Raw genomic sequence first — 20931 nt, 5'->3', positions numbered from 1 at the left:
ATTTGTATTTATTTTCAGGAATCTATGGGCTCGAATTTTGATGCACTTCTGCTATTGGGTTTCTCTTGATGATGATGATGATGATGATATTTACTCTTTCTCTTCATCCATTATTATTATCATGATCTATCTTTCTCCTTGCTCTCTCGACCCTACCTCGCCCCATCCCTAGATAAAAAATGGGAATGAAATGGTGATGTTGATGATGATGATGATGATGGTGGTGGTGATGATGGCATTCCTCTTTCTACTTCAGTTAACAGACAAATTTACCATCATTATTTCAACTTCACTCAGTATACCTTCTCAGATTAGTCAGGTCTTCTCTTGCACTGCTGTCTTCCCTGGCCAATCTCTGGAACAATTCTTTCCCCTTCCTGAAAAAAGATAGTAGTAGTAGTAGTAGTAGTAGTAGTCGTAGTTGTGGTGATCGTACCAGAGCCGGGCACTTCTGCAAACCGCAAATTCCGCAACTGCAGACGTGCAATTTCGCTTGCGGATTTGAGTTTGTGACAACGTTGGGTCTGGTTAGTACTTGGATGGGTGACCGCCTGGGAACACCCGATGCTGTTGGCATCCCTACGTGTCAAGTGGGGTTGGTGGAGGATTAGTGCCCCTCCCTGTAAAACAATTAACTCTAAGCCCTTGGCCACCCCGTTTGGGATACATGGCATCTGGCAATGAAAAAATAATCCTCTAATGGTATCCAGAATGAAATGAAACCAATGTCATGGAACTGAAAAGGATGCAAATGGTTTGGTGCGGAACTGATAATTTCAAGTAGTTTGGGGATTTGTGTCTGTGAATATGAATTTTTGTTTATGGTGCCCAGCTCTGGATAGTACTGTAGTAGTAGTAGTAGTAGTAGTAGTAATTACAATATGACTACCAATAACAATAATAATAATATGGTAATGTAAGAAAATAATAACACTACTAACTAAGTGTATGTGAGTGAGGTTGATGGGGAGACCAAGGATGAACGGGTGGAGTGGACAGGTATATGAGAGATGGAGTGTATGTGTTGGAGGGAGGGCAGCCAAATGACAAGAGCATGGACAAACACTCCTTACCTCCTCATGGTACAGATTTGTTCCAGGGCCTTCGACTTCTCCGTGGCCCGAACGAGGATTGAACTCGGGATCTGGGCCAGTCTTGCCACATTTAAACCATAACTCTGTCCCGCACTGCCTGACGTTAGCTGGTACAGGAAGGTGACAACATCCACTCCTTCTGCCTCTGAGGGGGGATTAGTTGGGTTAGAAAGCCCCCTAACACCTTTTCCTAAGTGATTTATTTTACTTATTACACCTTACTGTCTTCTAACACCTTTTCCTGAGTGATTTATTTTACTTATTAATGACCACATCCACGCCTTCTGCCTCTGGGGGAGGATTCATCAGTTTAGGAAGCCCCCTAACACCTTTTCCTAAGTGATTTATTATACTTATTACCCTTTACTGCCCTATAAATCCTTCCAGTATCACCAAACTCCCTAATATCTTTTCCTAAGTGATTTATTCTGTTTATTACACATTACCATCCTCTTCTGTGTTATATAAATCCTCCCAGTATCACAAAAGCTCCCTAACACCTTTTCCTAAGTGATTTATTTGGTGCATTACACCGTACTGTCCTATTTTGTTTTACATAAATCCTCCCAGTATCACCAAACCCCCCTAACACATTTTCCTAAGTGATTTAGCGTGTTTATTACACCTTACTGTCCTCTTCTGTGTTAATTAAATTCTTCCAATATTGCCACGTTCTGCATATATAACATACAAAAGGATACAGACAGGAAGAAACAAAGATAGACAGATAGATAGATAGACAAATAGACAGATAGATGGATAGATATAGCCCTCACCTTCCTCCGACACCATAAATGCCATGTGATAGTTGCCTACACAGTCTGGGTACAACTTCTCAAAGTCAGTCAGCGGAAGATAGTGCGTGACGAAGATGGTTAGACATTTCACCTGTAAAATAATAATAATAATAATAATAATAATAATAATAATAATGATTTGTGGTAGGTGGGGGCACTCACCATCCACCCACTCAATGTAGCGCTGCTGTCGGGTGTCTGCCCTTTCCTCCCCTCCATCCTTCTTTCCTCTTCTGTCTATCTTTCCTTCATTCTTTCCTTGTCCTTCTGCCTACAGGTGACTTTACACTCCCTCTTCTGTCTTTCTTTCCTTCTGCCTGTGGGTGACTCTACACTGAGTGACAAGCCAAATGGTTTCCTGTACACCAGGAAACCATTTACTACGCTGGGTGGTAACCATATAACCAAATTTTGGCGCCTGGTGGTTTAGTGGGTAATTATTGCACTCCAATCGGATTGAGCCGGTGAAGGTTTATATCCAAGGGATGGTTGGGGTTTATTGCTCACGTAATGCCACTCAGGGATGAGTGAGGCTGGTCACTCTCATCTTAAACGTCAGGACCAACTTGCCTAGCCCCGGCCTCCTACGCTCCTCATGGGGCAACACAGGATTGGATGATGGATGGATGGATGGATAATAATGATAACAATAATAATAAAAATACTGATAATAATAATAATCATCATCATCATCATCGGGTGAAAGACTGACGAAGAGAGTGTATGTGAGTGAGGTGGAGGGGGAAAGAGGGAGGGGGAGGCCGAGGATGACATGGAGAGATGGGGTGGAGAGGTATATGAGAGAGGGGGGTGTGAGTTAGGAGCAGGGCAGTGAAATGGCGGGGGACAGGGCAACTTGGAGGCGATTTGTTTGTGGCCACCCCAAATGGGATTGAGGCGTCTGGCAATAGATAGATAGATAGATAGATCATCGGGACCTCCTTTCCCACCCTAGGGCAGGGTGAGGAGTAGCAACGTCCAGACAGCCCAAACTTTTCCAGTCCAATGGGCCACACTTCCATTCACTCATCATTCAAGCCCCCGGAATCCTGGCTCTAACGGATACGCCAAAAACATTCACCACGTTCTGTAGCTTCACATAAACGTATCCGATTATAAACAGGTCATAGAGTGTGACCTCAGGGATAAGGCACTGAATAGGGAGGCTGCCAGAGATCAAGCAGTGTGTGTGACCTCAGGGATAAGGCACTGAATAGGGAGGCTGCCAGAGATTAAGAAGTGTGTGACCTCTGGGATAAGGCACTGAATAGGGAGGCTGCCAGAGATCAAGCAGCATGTGTGTGACCTCAGAGATAAGGCACTGAACAGGGAGGCTGCCAGAGATCAAGCAGTGTGTGTATGACCTCAGGGATAAGGCACTGAATAGGGAGGCTGCCAGAGATCAAGCAGCCTGGAGCCTTTATAAACAAGACATAACGATACTCTTACCCCACCTGGTTCAAAAAATAATCCAGCGCTGCCATGGCAACGGCGACGCCATCATGTGTGGATGTCCCTCGGCCAAGCTCGTCCAAAATAACCAGGGATTTCTCTGTCGCGTCTTGCATGATGTCCGCCGTCTCGCCCACCTCGACCATAAACGTACTCCTGCCGCTGAATATCTCGTCCGCCGCCCCCATTCTGTGGAGTACCGACACCCTTGGCCTCCTGTATCTACTCTCTCTATCTATCTCAAGTTACTCTCTCTCTCTAAGACTATCTTCCTCTCTCAAATAACTGTGATGATTCCTATGTCTGTCTCTCTGTCTCTCACTGTCTGTCTCACACACACACACACACACACACACACACACACACACACACACACACACACACGTACACACATTTACAATATTCTTCTTTCCTTACGCACAATGCAATCAATTTCACACATATATCAGTATTTGCCTAGTTCTGTTGGGTGAAAGCAGAGTGCAGTAAAGGAGAATGGAGCCCAAACACTACATCAAGCGAGTGGATGGTGGTCACGAAGTCTCACCTGGTATACACAGCGTCGAAAACTGACATCTCAACGGATTCCGCCGGTACGAAGCTCCCGACCTGAGCCATAAGGACGATGAGAGCAACTTGGCGCATGTAACATGATTTTCCCCCCATATTAGGCCCTGTTACAAGCATCACCCTGCGTCCTTCACCCTGCAGAGAGAAAGAGAATTTATTGATCTGTCTGTCTATCTATCCATCTACCTACCTATCTATCTATTTGTCTACTTATCTATCTATCTTGATGTATGTAGCATGATCTTCCTTCCATATTTGGCCTTGTTACTTGCATCACCTTTCTTTCCTCTCTCTCTTTCTCTCCTTACCTCCCCTCCTCCATCCCTTCCCCTTTCCCTCCCTCTCCCTCTCCCTCCCTCCTTCCTTCCCTCCCTCTCCCTCCCTCCTTCTCTCCACTCACCACCAGCTCAGTATCATTGCCCCCAGTCTACTACTATTCCTCTTTCTCCCTCCATCCCTTCCCCTTTCCTCCCTTCTCTTTCTCTCCCTCCCTCCATCCTTTCTCCTTTCCTTCTCCCTCCCTCTCTCTCTCTCCTTCCTCCCTCCCTCCTTCCCTCCACTCACCGTCAACTCAGTATCATTCGCCACATACTGCTCGTGGCCAAGCTTCAGTTGACTTATAATCGGATGACGGCCTTGCACGATACTCAACCGGCCTTTCTCCTCGGCCAGGAACTTCGGCCTGCAGTAACCGTGAGCCTTGGCCACACACGCCAGGGCCACCAAGGCGTCTAGGGTGGCCAGGCTTCGCACGGCATGACGGTGGCGTTGATACAGCTCCGAAAACGACTCCAAAACACCCAGCCAGGCCTGAGGGAAAGAGGCTTTGTTTTTATATGTGGAGGAAAATATGCAGAGACAGACAGACACAGACACATACAGACACACACACACACACTCCCTCTGTCTGTCTGTCTCATACACATACAGACACACACACACACACACACTCCCTCTGTCAGTCTGTCTCATACACACACATACACACACTCCCTCTGTCTGTCTGTTTCATACACACACACACACACACACACACTCCTTCTGTCTGCCTGTCTCACACACACACACACACATACACTCTCTCCCTCTCTGCCTGTCTGTCTCATGCACTCTCTCTCTCATACACACACACACACACACACACACACACACACACACACACACACACACACACACTCCCTCTGTCTGTCTCATACACAATCTCTCTCTCATACATACACACACACACACACTCTTTGCCTCCCTATCTCTCTTTCATACATACTGCACACACACACACACACACATACACTCTTTCTCTCTCTCACACACATACACAAACACACAGACACTCTCTCCCCCTCTGGCTGTTTCCCTCCCTCCCTGTCTCTCTCTCTCTCCTCACCTCGTGGCACTCTGCTTGCAGTTGCTCTCTCAATTGCAGTAATTTCTGGAAGAGCTTTTCAATTTCAGGGGATCGGAATCTGCCCACAGCCTTGGTTCTGTAAGGAGATGGATTATTATTATTATTATTACTACTATTATTATTATCACTCATTATTATCTTCCTTCCTCCTCTACTTCTTCCTCCTTCTCCTCCTCCTCCTCATCTCAATATCACTACCCTCCTCCTCTTCCTCTCCTTCGCCTCCTTTTCCTCTTCCTTCTCCTTTCTTCTTCCCCCTCCTCCTCCTCCTCTTCAAACACACATATACTGTACTTACGAACTAATCTTGGCCCAGTTTGTAGGTACGCTTTTTAGCTGCGAATTCTTGACCTCTACGAGATATTCCAAGCCAGATACCGTTGTGTAATTGAAGGCTTTGGTTCCAATAACCTGAGGAGTAGACAGCAGATAGATAGAATTATTATCTACTGCTACTACTAACATCACTACTACTACTGTCACTCCTGCTACTACTACAACTACTACTATCATCATCATCATCATCATTATTATTATTATTGTCATCACCATCATTTTTTTCTCTCTCCCCTTCTACTCTCCCTCCCTCCCTCTCTCTCTCTCTCTCTCCAACTCAGAGAACAAACCAGTATGAATGTCTCTCTCTTTAATCATCATCATCATTCTTCTCTCCTTCCCTCCCCTCCCTTCCCCCCCCTCTCTCTCTCTCTCCCTTCCACCCTCCCTCTCTCTCCCACCCTCCCTTACTCTCTTTCTCTCTCTTCCACCCTCCCTCTCTCCAACTCAGAGGACGTAAATATCGTTGTATATCTCCTTAATCATCATCATCACCATCATTCTCCTCTCCCTCCCTCCTTTCCTTCCCTCCCTCCCTCCCTCTCTCTCTCTCTCTTACCCTTCCGATCTCTGGCCTAAGGTCGTCCAATTTCCTCTCCACCTCGGCAATTTCCTTCTGTTTCTCGATGACTTTAGGAAAATCGGAAAAGTCACGAAGAAGTGTTGTCTTTTTGCCCTCCCTGTAAAAAAACGGAAAAAGGAAAGAATTGATTATAATGCCAACAGGACAAGTATCTATCTATCTGTCTATCTGTCTGTCTGTCTGTCTATTTATCTATCTATCAGTGTAAAATTGTCGCCTCCCCATCCTGAATGTTGAGTTATAGCAGATTAATACTTGAATATGATGCTAGTCATGAAGAAGTGCTGTGGAAAGGATGAGGGCTGTAGTACTGTCACACACACACACACACACACACACACACACACACACACACACACACACACAGAAAGCTGACATAGGTGACCAAATCCAACACACACACACACACACACACACACACACACACACACACACACACACACACACACACACACACACTGCTATTTTCAGTGTGTGTACATCATGAAAAGATTTTAGGGGCCACAGAATATGCACATGATGACACACACATGGAAAAGTACACACACACATGGTATTCAATATCTATCCATCTCTCCAATATCTATCTATCTATCTATCTACCTGGCGCTGGGTTCGTGGATGTTGCCGGCAAAGGACTCGACATCTGACAGTCCCTCAATCACATCTAGGAGAAGACGAGCGAGAGCTGGTGTTTTGATGCCATCGGAGATTTTGGTCGAGTCTCGGGCAAGGTGTGACTGAACCAAACTCAGGCCAGACACAGCGGACCAGAACTCAAAGGGCGAACACTGGAAGGAGTTATTATTATTATTATTATTATTATTATTATCTGAGAGTTATTTGAGAGGAGCCTGTGGAGTCACATGGAGAGACAGACTGACAAATCAGGATGTGAAGGAGTGTTGTGGTGTGGATGTGGATGTGGTAGGAAGCGTTAGGAGAAACACACTGAGGTGGTTTGGCCATGTGGAGAGGATGGAGAGTGAGAGACTGATGAGGAGAGTGTATGTGAGTGAGGTGGAAGGGGGGAGAGGGAGGGGGAGGCCAAGGATGATATGGAGGGATGGAGTGGAGATGTATATGAGAGAGGGGGGTGTAAGCTGGGAGCAGGGCAGTGAAATGGCAGGGGACAGGGAGACATGGAGGCGATTTGTTTGTGGCCACCCCTTAAGGGATTGAGGCATCTGGCAATACACTGATACACAGATTATTATTATTATTATTATTACTATTATTATTATTATTATCATTATTGCTGTCATTTTTACCTGTTCATTTTCATCCCTCCACCTCACTCACTCACACTCTTCTAGTTAGTCTCTCATACCTTTTTATGGAAGATGGTGGTTAAGAATCGTTCAAAATCCGGCAGCTTCGCCAGCGTATTCTTCAAGTTGGTGAGAATCGGAGAATCGGAACTCAGAATCTCCTCTATCATGTCCTGCCTCTCGGTGATTTGGTCTATGCTCAGCAGGGGCTGGACTATCCACCGACGCAGCAGCCTGAAAGGAGAGAAACTGAGATAGAGAGAGGGATAGAAAGAGAGAGGAGTGAGGGAAGGAAGACAGAGAGGGAAAGAGAGGAGAGAGGGAAAGACAGGTAGAGAGAGAAAGAGGGATGGAAGGAAGGAAGACAGAAAGAGGTAAAGAAAGGAAGGAAGGATAGAAGAAAGGAAAGAAAGAAAGAGAGGAGAGAAGGAAAGATAGATAGATAGACGGAGAAGGAAGGAAGGAGGGAAGGAAGGAAGGAAGACAGAAAGAGGTAAAGAAAGGAGGGAAGGAAAGAAGAAAGGAAAGAGAGAAAGAAAGAAAGGAGAGAAGAAAAGACAGGTAGATAGATAGATAGAGACAGAAGGAAAGATGGAAGGAAGGAAAGAAGAAAGGAGAGAGAAAGAAAGAAAGGAGAGAAGGAAAGATTAGATAGACTGATGGATAGAAAGAAAGAGAGAGAAGGAAGAAAGGAAGAAAGGAAAGAAGGAAGGAAGGAGAAAAGAAAAAATCATCACCATCATCATCATCACCACCATCATCATCATCATCATCACCACCATCATCATCATCATCATCATATCATCATCATCATCATCATCATCATCATCATCATCATCATCACCACCATCATCATCATCATCATCATATCATCATCATCATCATCATCATCATCATCATCATCATCATCACCACCATCATCATCATTATTATTTTCTCTGTGTTAAGGTCCACAAGCGGCTGCCTTTGGTCTCCCCATCCTCTGCATTCACCTCTTCCAATCCCTACCTTTTCGCCATCACACTTCCCTCCCTCAAGCCCTACGCAATCAATCCGCCCTGCCCCCACACTCACCTCGATCCAAATTTCGTCTGCGTGCTGTCCAGGGCCCAGAGCAGACTGCCTTTCGTACCCCCATCCTCGGCGTTCGTCAGCACCTCCAGATTTCGTAGAGTTGCTCCTGAGAGACGCATGTGATGCTGGTGTTGTTGGTATTCGCTCATGGACCTGCGAGAGAGTGTATCTATCTATCTATCTATTGGCAGATGCCTTAATCCCATAAGGGGTGGCCACAAACCAATCGCCTCCACGTCGCCCTGTCCCCCCGCCATTTCACTGCCGTGCTCCCAACTCACACCCCTCTCTCTCATATACCTCTCCACTCAATCCCTCCATCTCATCCTTAGCCTCCCCCTCCCTCTCCCCCCCTCCACCTCACTCACAAAGGAGGGGGAGGCCAAGGATGAGATGGAGGGATGGGGTGAAGAGGTATGAGAGGGGTGTGTGTGTGAGCTGGGAGTGGGGCAGTGAAATGGCAGGGGACAGGGTGACATGGAGGCGATTTGTTTGTGGCCACCCCTTATGGGATAAAGGCGCCTGGCAATAGACAGATAAATAGATAGATAGATAGATAATATTAGTCTGTGATCTAAATGGCCATGAGATCAAGCCCACACTATCACATAAGGCAAATTCAAACACACAATCTTACCCAGCCATTTTCATAATCCGATCCAGCTTGAATTCTGCGAGGTAGTCAATGGCCGCCCCCAAGCAACACACCACCCCTGAGGGCAGGCCGGACACGTGCTTTATTTTCTCAGCATCTCCCTCAAACAGGTCACACACGCGGCGCAAAGCATCGGAATATTCAAACTTGTCATCGCCCATTCGCTCTATTCGAATCCGATCTTCTCGCCTGAAAAAGATAATAATAAGGATGAGATTAATAATAATAATAATAATAATACTCCTCTTCCTCCATCTCCTTCTCTTCCTGTTCCTCCTCCTCCTCCTCATCGTCATCATCTGAACCACCTCCTCCTCTTCCTTCTCCCTTCCTCCTCCTCCTTTCCTCCACGCATGAAGGAGTGAGACAGATAGATAGATAGAAATGGGCCACCCACTCGTCATCCAGGGCCATGGAATCCTAAAACCCACCTTGTAGCAGCTGTGTTGATGGTGGTGGCCGTGCGTGATGAGATGGATTCGTTTACAAGCGCTTCGACTGGCTGGATGTTTTCAAGTCGACCCCATAGCTCTGTCCTGGTGGCGTTGTCGTCAAAAGTGTCGTAAACAATGTCCCCCGTGCTCGGCTGGATGGCCTGCAGTAGAGAAATAATAATAATAATAATAATAATAATAATAATAATAATAATAATCACCATCAGCATTGTCGTCATCATCATCATTATCCTCCTCATCATCATAAATCTCTGTCTGTCTTCTGTCTATCTTTCTCCCCCTCTGTCTGTCTCTCTCTGTCTGTCTGTCTTTCTTTGAGTCTGTCCCTCTCTGTCTGTGATATGTTAACAGTTCCTTCCTTTCCCAATATCTTCCTCCCTCCCTCTCTCCTTCTTTTCCACCCTCCCTCTCTCTCTCTCTCCTCCTCTCCCTCCCTCCCTCTCGAATACTCACCACAAATGATATTTTAACCATTCCTTCCTTTCTCAATGTCTTCCTCCCTCCCTCTCTTCCTCCTTCCCTCTCTTCCTCCTTCCCTCTCTCGCCCAATACTCACCACAGATGATATATTAACTGTTCCTTCCCTTCCTGATCCACTCTTTCCTTCACAATGTCTTCTTCCCTCCCTCTTTCATTCTCTCCCTCCTTCCTCCCTCTCTCTCTCTCCCTCTCTCTCTCACACAGTACTCACCACAAATGATATATTAAGCGTTCCTTCCTTTCCCGATCCGCTCTTTCCTTCGCAAATCACCATCAGCATCGCAGTCGCACCCTCCGTCAAATCACCATCTTCGACGCCCCCTCCCCCCGGGCTCACATCCTCACCGATTAGGGTCGAACGAGTGTAAAGGGCTGTTAGCTCGCGTACAAACGGGGCGCTCTTGTTGTTTCCTGCGGCTTTGAGTGCGGCAGTTTCCTTCTGTTTAACGACGCCAACTTTGTAACCTGACGAAATAAAAAGTTAATTTGTACTGCTTGATGTAAAGAAGGAAAAGGAAACAGTGGAAACACTTATTCACTAAGAAAAAGGTGTTCGGGAGCTTTGGTGACACTGGAAGGATTTATGTAACATGGAAGAGGACAGTAATATGTCTCTATCTATCTATAGCCCGACGCCCTAATCCCGCAAAGGGTGGCCGCAGACAAAACGCCTCCAAGTCACTCTGTCACCCACCATTTGACTCCCCTCCCTCCAACTCACCCCCCCCTCCCTCATATACCTCTCAACTCCATCCCTCCACCTCATCCTCGGTCTACCCCTCCCTCTCCCTCCCTCCACCTCACCTACATACACCCTCTTAGTCAGTCTTTCATTCTCCATTCTCTCCACATGTCCAAACCACCTCAGTGTATTTCTCCTAATCTTTTCAACCACATCCACATCTACCCCACAACGTTCCTTCACTTCTTCATTCGTCAACCTGTCCCTCCACGTCACTCCACATGCTCCTCTCAAGTAACTCATTTCCACTGCTCTCACTCTTGACTTGTTCCCCTCTTGCAAGGTCCACGCCTCGCTTCCATACGTCAGGGTAGGGATCACAATACCATCATGCAGTGACTTCTTAACTTCCATACTCACCTCCCTATTTCTCATCACTGCTTTCAGTGTACCAACAACCTGCCTTCCCTGCTGTAATATGTAATAAGCAAAATAAATCATTTAGGAAAAGGTGTTAGGGAGCTTTGGTGATACTGGAAGGATTTATGTGACACGGAAGAGGACAGTAAGATGTAACAAGCAAAATAAATCACTTGGGAAAAGGTGTTTGGATGCTACTGTACATAAACGCACACACGTCACACCCACCCTTGGCCACCAGTCTGCGCACATGTACGTGTAGGCGGTGTGTAGGTATGCTCGCAGTCATGAAGCTGTGGTCCATGTGCGCCATAATGTTGAGTTCCTTGCCGGCTATCTCAGCATCTGGACCAAAGAACCTGAGAAAGACAGATTGGGGAGTGAGAGACTGACAAGGAGAGTGTATGTGAGTGAGGTGGAGGGAGGGTGGGTTGGGCTGGGTTGGGTTAAGTTAGGCTTGTCTGCCTCACACTGTCTGTCTATCTGTCTATCCATCTCTCTTTCTCACACAACCTATCTATCTATCTATCTAACTCTCTCTCTTTCTCGACTCACCTATATTTACAACCACATTCCACAGGCATCTGTGTCACTTCTCTCTCTCTCTCTCCCTCCCTCCCTCTCTCTACCTCCATCCCTCCTCTCTCCCTCCCTCTCTCTCTATCCCCTTCCCTCCTCCCTCTCTCTCTCTCCCCCTTTCCCTCCTCTCTCCCTCTCTCTATCCCCTTCCCTCATCCCGCCCTCTCTCTCTATCCCCTTCCCTCCTCCCTCCCTCCCTCTCTCTTTATACCCCCTTTCCCTCCTCTCTCCCTCTCTATGCCCTTCCCTCCTCCCTCCCTCCCTCTCTCTATCCCCTTCCCTCCTCCCTCCCTCCCTCTCTCTATCCCCTTCCCTCCTCCCTCTCTCTTGCTACTCACCTATATTTATAACCACACTCCACGAACATCAACACTTCTGGATGCTTGTTCTTAATCTCGGACACCTGCTGTTCGAGGGGCGTCAACTTAACCCCTGGCGGAGCTCTAAGGGGCCCTGGCTGAGGCGCGGAGGTGTCTTTGAGATGCCCGGAGGTGCGGCTGGAGGCAGGAAGGGCTTCAGGGCACGACTCTTGTTCAGATCTGTGGCGAAAATTCAGTTGTGTATCATTTGTATCGTTTATAAGGGTTCTTCTTCCTCCTCCTCTTCCTCTCCTTACTTCCCCTCTTCCTCTTCCTTCTTCTCTTCCTCTTCCTCTCCCTCCTTCTCCTCCTCCTCTCTCACCCTCTTCCTTCTTTTCCTCCTCCTCTTCCTCCTCATCATCATACTTTTCTTTACACAGTTCAAAGCTTCAAGATGAACATGATCAACTGCTTTCCCTTACCTAATGGCAGCTCTCCACGCTGCTCAATCTCTAGCAGCATCCTTATTCAAACCCCTGTGACCTTAGGGATTGGGGACTGAAGAGGGAGGCTGCCAGAGATCAAGCAGCATGGAAAGCCGCCATTAGGTGACCAAGGTTGATGCATGTGAGGATACTGAAGCCTTTATGAATGATACAGTAAGGCCAAGGATGAGATGGAGGGATGGAGTGGAGAGGCATATGAGGGAGGGGGATGTGAGCTGGGAGCTGGGGGCAGGGCAGTGAAATGGTGAGGGACAGGGCGACATGGAGGCGATTTGTTTGTGGCCACCCTTTACGGGATTAGGGATTCTGGCAATAGATAGATAGATAGATATAGATGGTGGGTGTTAGTGCCAAAGTGGTGACATGTAAAGGTATATTAGGACTACAGGACCGAACCACCCCTCCTTAACCCCACACACCTGTCAGCAAGCAACTCGTCCTTCAGTGCACTGTCTGTTTCCACTCCCGGCTGACTGTCAATATCCATTCCATTTTCTCCATTATCTGTAGAAAAAGATGTGTATTATTATTATTATTATTATTATTATTATTACTATTATTATTATTATTTTTATTATTATTATTATTACTCCTACAATTACTACTTCTACTACTACACCTACCTCTGCTACAACTACACTTACTTCTACTACAACTACTGCTACTACTACTATCACCACCACCACCACCACCACCACTCCTCCTCCTCCTACCACCACCACCACAACCACCACCACTACCCACCAAGGGAGAAGGCCTTCAGTCTGCTCTTGGTCCACGCCCCAACCTTTCCTTTCTTAACGCTGGAACCGTTGCTCAGCGGCGTATCGGATGTTTTCTGCTTTTTCGGAGACTTCCCCGCTTCCTTGTTCACTCCTTCGCTGTTTTTGGCACGTTTAAGACTTGAGCTGCTCTCCTGTGTGGCGAAAATGGAAACGAGACTGACTGGGAGAGTATTTGTGAGTGAGGTAGGGGGGGAGACTGAGGCATCTGGAGAGACTGACTGGGAGAGTGTATGTGAGTGAGGTGGAGAGGATGAAGAATGAGAGACTGAGAGACTAACTAGAAGAGTGTATGTGAGTGAGGTGGAGAGGATGGGGAATGAGAGACTAACCAGGAGTGTATGCAAGTGAGGTGGAGGGATGTGGAGAGGATGGGGAATGAGAGACTGACTAGGAGGGTGTATGAGGTGGAGAGGATGGGGGATGAGAAACTAACAAGGAGAGTGTCTCTGAGTGAGGTGGAGAGGATGGGGAATGAGAAACTAACAAGGAGAGTGTCTGTGAGTGAGGTGGAGAGGATGGGGAATGAGAAACTAACAAGGAGAGTGTCTGTGAGTGAGGTGGAGAGGATGGGGAATGAGAGACTAACTAGGAGAGTGTACAGTATGTGCCTAAAATTATGATCTTATTTTACACATATATCCACAGGCGCAAAAAATAAATTGGGATATTATCTATCTATCTATCTATTGCCAGACACCTTAATCCCATATGGGGTGGCCACAAACAAATCGCCTCCACATCGCCCTGTCCCCTGTCATTTCACTGCCCTGCTCCTAACTCACACCCCCCTCTCTCATATACCTCTCCAATCCATCCCTCCATCTAATCCTTGGCCTACCCCTGCCCCTCACTCTCCTCGTCAGTCTCTTGCTCTCCATCCCTCCATATCATCCTTGACCTCCCCCTCTCCCCTTCCACCTCACTCACATACACTCTCCTCATCAGTCTCTCACTCTCTATCCTCTCCACTCCATCCCCCCATCTTATCCTTGGCCTCCCCCTCCCTCTCCCCCCCTCCACCTCACTCACACACACTCTCCTCATCAGTCTTTCACTCTTCATCAGTTCATTTTGATTTCCAAGGCATCTAACCCCACTCAACCACCCGGCACCCACCTTCGCCTTCTCCTTGGGTTGGGGTGGCTCGTCCTCATCGGTGGTAAACAAAGGAACGCCGCTCTTCTTGACAGAGGCGAAGAATCGGGATATTGTAGGCTGCTTTTTGTTATCTGAGGCGGCCATCTTGCTCTCTTGCGTTAGGCTGCTCTGAAAGATTGTTGTTATTATTATTATTATTATTATTATGGGCTATTATTATTATTCTATCTATCTGTCTATTGCCAGATGCCCTAATCCCGTATGGGGTGGCCACAAACAAATCACCTCCACATCATCCTGTCCCCTGCCATTTCACTGCCCTGCTCCCAATTCACACCCTCCTCTCTCATATACCTCTCCACTCCATCCCTCCATCTCATCCTTGGCCTCCCCTTCCCTCTCCCCCCTCCATCTCACTCACATACACTCTCCCCATCAGTCTCTCACCCTCCATCCTCTCCACATGGCCAAACCACCTCAATGTATTTCTCCTAATGCTTCCTACCACATCCACACCACAATGCTCCTTCACTTCCTCATTTGTCAGTCTGTCTCTCCATGTAACTCCACAGTATGATAATTTTCAGTGTGACCTCTGCGATATGAGATTGCATGGGGAGGCTGCCAGAGATCAAGCAGAAGGAGAGCCGCCATTAGTCAAACCAATCCTCTAATCTAACTCCACTTGGCCACCAACTGAGCTGAAAGGGGTTGTGGATATTAGTCAGAGTCTCCTTGGTTACTAGTCAAATTACCATACCCTATCAACACTTGGCCATCAACTGAGCTGAAAGGGGCTATGGACCTCTGTCTGGGGATGAGTCTCCTTGGTTACTAGTCATAATCCATGTACTACAATCAATAACAAACTAATGTATTATCATCATCGAGTGCCGTGTTGGAGGGAAGCCTTCACGTGGTGGCACTGATATAACCTGTCAGCTGCACTGCCAGGCCATGCAACTATCTCTCCATCCTTCCCTATCCCAAAAAAGGAGAATGGTGGACTGGAGGAGGGAAATTTAAGCCAGCAGTCTACTGGGTTTACATCCATACGAACCAGGAGCCACATCAACACGACTATTTACTAACTCTACAAGCTAATTAAACCCTTCCCTTAATTATTAGAGGTATTAATAGGATTCGATGATAATTATACATATTCTCTTACCTACCTAATGATCTGTAAGGCACAAGTTGTCTTTATTTTCACGAAATTAACAGAATCACTTGATTTGTTGTTGTTCTCCCGCGCAGGCCAGCTTCCATCTTGTATTCGATTCTGTTTACCTAAATAAAAAAAAGTAATTATCCCTTATATTAAAATCTGTTGACAAAATACGATGGGATAAAATTAAACGATGCAAAATAAAATATAAAAGCATCCAAAAAGCTACCTAAAAGTAAAATTAATAATTGAACTGAATCGAATTTCCTTCTGATCCACTTGGCGACTTCTCGTCCTGACAGATCTAATAAAAATCATCGTCTCTGCATCTAACTTGTACAGACACCCGTTACCTCCCTCCCTAACCCCGGAAAGGTGGATGGCGGACTGAATTAGGGTAACTCTAGCCTGCAGTCAACTGGTTTGACAGATGAGGCTGGAGCTGCAACTACTGTATAGTACCTTGATCACGGCCCAAAATATAGCCCATAAAGCCCATATTAAGTCCAGTTACTCAAATTAACCCCCCAGTATTCCCAAAATATTTTAATTAATCCAGAAATATTGCCTAGATAGTAAAACTGGCTCAAAATATGGCAGTTTCTTCATTGGCGAAAAATAGCCCAAACACCAGCCCAGTCACCTCAAAGCAACCCGAAATATAGCCCAGTTTGTTTACCTGGCGCATTACATAGCCCAGTTACCTTAATTAGCCTAAAATATAGCCCAACTCCATTAAATAGACCAAAATATTCCTTCAATTGATTATAGTACGTTTATTTAAGTATTTTGTGTGGTTTTAATATTATCCTCTCTCTCTCTCTCTCTCTGTCATGTATAATCCTTGGTCTCCCCCTCAACCTCTCATACTCTCCTGGTTAGTCTCTCATTCTCCATCCTCTCCACTCCATCCCTCCATCTCATCCTTGGCATTCCTCTCCACCTCGCTCACATACACTCTCCTAGTCAGTTTCTCATTCTCATAGGCTACTTAGTTTCTGTTTTAAAGGGTGGGGGGAGAGAGAGAGAGAGAGAGAGAGAGAGAGAGAGAGAGAGAGAGAGAGAGAGAGAGAGAGAGAGAGAGAGAGAGAGGAAAATAAAACATGGAATCCTTTAATACGGTATTTATTTTCACTAAAGGATAGATAGATAGATAGACAGATAAATGGCTAGATTGACTGATAGATAGACAGACAGGCAGACAGGTAGGTAGGTAGGTAGGTAGGTAGGCAGATAGATAGATAGATAGATAGACAGATAGATCGACAGACTGATAGGTAGGTGGGTAGGTAGGTAGGCAGGCAGGTAGGTAGATAGATAGATAGACATGAACTGGATAGGTGAATGATGGGTAGACAGATGGACAGACAGACAGATAGATAGACAGATAGATAGAGAGAGAGAGACAGATAGATAGATCAATAATACTAATCACATATATTTACACGTCAGTCACTCCGACCGGCGCTCCCTATCAACCACAATGCCATCACGTGAAGGCAATGAATATCAATAATGCTGAGTGACAGTCTTCCCTCAGCATAAAAAACCGATACTAGTAACCAAGGAGACGCGATACACCATAACAGAGCCTTCATGGAATTTCAGACACTCACGGAAAGTCAATTATGCTGACAAAGTTTCCCTCAGCATACGAACTGCCTAGAAACTCCCTTAGCCAGTTCCATCGAGTGAAAGCAGACTCATTATATCCTCTGTCTATCTATCTATCTATTGCCAGACGCCATAATCCCGTCAGGGGTGGCCATTTGTCTTTGAGTTATTTGTTTTACGGGGAGGGGCACTAACCCTCCACCAACCCACTTGTTGACACGTAGGCAGCACGTATGGGTTGGTTAAATGGTTACCACCCAGCGTTGTAAATGGTTTCTTGGCTTACAGGAAACCATTAGGCTTGTCACTCAATGTAAAACCACCTGTAAAGGAAAGAAAAGCAATAAGAAGTGACAGGAAAGATGGGAGAAATATGAAGAGAGGAGGACAGGCACAGAAAAAGAATGATAAAGGCTAAGGAAGAAGTAGGCAGCACTACATCAAGTGAGTGGATGATGGAAATAGGAAGAGAGGAGGACAGGCACAGAAAAAGAATGATAAAGGCTAAGGAAGAAGTAGGCAGCACTACATCAAGTGAGTGGATGATGGAAATAGGAAGAGAGGAGGGCAGGTACAGAAAAAGAATGATAAAGGCTAAGGAAGAAGTAGGCAGCACTACATCAAGTGAGTGGATGATGGAAATAGGAAGAGATGAGGGCAGGCACAGAAAAAGAATGATAAAGGCTAAGGAAGAAGTAGGCAGCACTACATCAAGTGAGTGGATGATGGAAATAGGAAGAGAGGAGGGCAGGCACAGAAAAAGAATGATAAAGGCTAAGGAAGAAGTAGGCAGCACTACATCAAGTGAGTGGATGATGGAAATAGGAAGAGAGGAGGGCAGGCACAGAAAAAGAATGATAAAGGCTAAGGAGGAGGTAGGCAGCACTACATCAAGTGAGTGGATGATGGAAATAGGAAGAGAGGAGGGCAGGCACAGAAAAAGAATGATATAAACTCCCTTAGCCAATTCCATCGAGTGAAAGCAGACTCATTATACCCTCGAGATAGGTTAATATGCTGAGGACAAAGTTTCTCTCAGCAAATCACTGCCTATAAACTCACTTCACCCAGTTCTTTATACCCTCAAGGCAGGGCAATATTGCTGAGGGTAAATCTTCCCTCAGCACACGAACCTGGGTCTCCCACTTGCAGGTTTGAATCACTTCGGGTTCGATTTTTTGCTATTAAAGAACCTCCACTTTCTCGACACATAAGCAGTTGATCTTCTGAATAGTAGTAGTTAAAATCCTCCATGGCATTCTGACTACTACTACGGCTACTACTGTGACTACTATGGCTACTGTAAACGTGTTGGTAGGGATGGCTGGGGTGGAGTTGGAGAATTTTTGAATTATTTTTGGTTTTTGAGTTTGCATGGGCGTCTGCGGCATCGGGATTCTCAGACATTTCAATATACCCATCGAAGCATCTGGCAATGGAACTAGAGTTTGGATAATTTTCACTTTTGCTTTGAAAAATTGGAATATTATAAGTTTTAGGAGTCTCACAACATTCCTCCTTGACTTCAAGGCCTGCTACCGCCCCATACGCATGTCCAGGAAGAGAAATATTATTGGAACTTTCAAAATTCTCAGCCCTGTTTCGGGAAATGGGGAGACAATCAGCAATTTTTCCATATTCAGATGTTTTTCTATGTTCCTCTTTGATTTCAGGGCCTGCATAAGGGCTCTGAATTTCCCTATACTCACTATGCAAAAGCTGAACAGGAAGATTATTGGAACCCTCAAAGCAGCCATCTTTGTTTTTAAAAGACGCATGAGAGTCCATTTCGTCCTCTTCTCGATCTATAAAAGGTATATTGGGATTTTGAAAAGCCGCCATATACCCCTGTGCATTTTCCTCATTCTCATATCGAAGAGAAGGAAGAGGCATATTACTGGAACTCTCGAGGCGGCCATCTTTGTTTTTAGAAGAGCTGGGAGAGCCTGAAAACTTTCCATCTTCATTATGGAGATAGGGATGAGTAATATTATTGGAACTCTCAAAATAGCCATCTCTATTTTGAGAGATGGGGTGAGAGTTTGAAATTTGTCCAAGATCACGAGGGAGAAAAAGTATATTTGTATTTTTTGAAGACCTGCTATATCCATCACTGCTTTGGGGGATAGTGTGAGGGCAGCTCCACCTCCTGGCTACATCACTGTCACTGCACGAAGGCTCCTCTCTCCAACACGGCATCATTGGCAGACGAGGAGCATATAGATCTTCAAAAAATCCACTGGTTTTTGGAGCAACGGAATTCGAAGCTTCAAAAAATCCATCTGTTTTTGAAGCAACGGAATTCGAAGCTTCAAAAAATCCATCTGTTTTTGAAGCAACGGAATTCGAAGCTTCAAAAAATCCATCCGTTTTTGGAGCAATCTGATTCGAATATCCAAAATCTCTCTCCGTTTTTTGAGTTCCGTCATTCGAAGCTTCAAAAAATCTGTCTATTTTAAGAGCAATCTGATTCGGGTGTTCAAAAAATGCATCTGTTTTTCGAGGAATTTCTTTCGAGGCTTCCAAAATTCCATCTGTTTTTCGACTGCAGTTCAGATCGCCAAAATTTCTCTCTGGTTTTTGAGATCCGCCTTTCGAAGCGTCAAAAAATCCATCGGTTTTTTGAGTAACGGGATTTGGGTCTTCAAAAATTCGCTCTCCTTTTTGGCTGATGGGGTGGCAGTGTTGACCCAGTCCTTGTTCATCCTGCTGCTGCTTCTTCCTTATTATTTCTAGGAGAATCTGCGCCGTGCTTGCCGCTGCCAAATCGATAAAATGTTGTGTCTCTTCCTGTGTTTGGATCAAGGTGGCGTCAACGTTGATCCCTAGGCGAATTAGTCCACGATAACTTAACATTGACACCCCTACACCTGGAGAGAGAGAGGGGGGGCCTTAGTTTAGTAGTTCTTAACGATTTTCGAGTTGCGCCTTAGCTATGGACAACATCAAGCCCGATACTACTACTGCTACTGCTATTATTATTAATATATAATTATTGTTATTACCACGACCACCATCACTACCACTACTGCTACTACTACTACTACTACTACTACTATTATTATTATTATTATTATCACAACCACCATCACTACCACCACTACCACCACCATTACCACCACCACCACTACTACTACTACTACTATTATTATTATTACTATTATTATTGTTATTATTATTATTAGTATTATTATTATCATCATCATCATCACAACCACCATCACTACCACCACTACCACCACCACCACCACCATTACCACCACTACTACTACTACTACTACTACTGCTGCTATTATTATTATTATTATTATTATTATTATCACAACCACCATCACTACCACCACCATTACCACCACCACCACCACTACTACTACTACTACTACTATTATTATTATTATTATTATTATTATTATTATTATTACCTGTCCTGCTCTTATTGGGAATCCAGAACATCAGATCTTCAACAGTCGATCCAAAAAGGTGAACAGTTTCTTGTGGACCTGTAAGGAAGAAGAATTAAGCTCCCTAACACCTTTTCCTAGGCGATTTAGTTTATTTATGGTTATATATTGGCCATTTTGTTTATTCTATGGCTGTTAATCATCATC

At 45.5% G+C, this 20931-nt stretch overlaps 1 protein-coding gene across 1 annotated transcript; it reads right to left on the bottom strand.

Annotated features, from left to right (window-relative positions):
- Positions 1-289: 289 nt before the first annotated feature.
- LOC145396326 (DNA mismatch repair protein Msh3-like) lies at positions 290-14685 on the bottom strand. Its single transcript, XM_080269725.1, has 20 exons — positions 14560-14685; positions 13403-13574; positions 13078-13162; positions 12192-12392; positions 11503-11633; positions 10384-10637; positions 9669-9832; positions 9220-9426; positions 8583-8735; positions 7568-7742; positions 6841-7028; positions 6214-6334; positions 5617-5729; positions 5298-5394; positions 4478-4723; positions 3891-4048; positions 3346-3532; positions 1871-1982; positions 1074-1239; positions 290-377 (listed from the first exon to the last, which is right to left on the bottom strand). The coding sequence occupies exons 1-20, from the start codon at positions 14683-14685 to the stop codon at positions 290-292; spliced, it is 3144 nt and encodes a 1047-aa protein (XP_080125851.1).
- Between the last annotated feature and the right edge of the window lie 6246 nt (positions 14686-20931).

This window comes from Coenobita brevimanus, chromosome 36, assembly GCF_032717465.1.
Source record: "Coenobita brevimanus isolate Jiangsu-jjx chromosome 36, ASM3271746v2, whole genome shotgun sequence".
Lineage (NCBI taxonomy): Eukaryota > Metazoa > Arthropoda > Malacostraca > Decapoda > Coenobitidae > Coenobita > Coenobita brevimanus.
The sequence above is the reverse complement of the archived record's forward strand: the minus strand, read 5'-3'. Positions and strand labels throughout refer to the sequence as shown.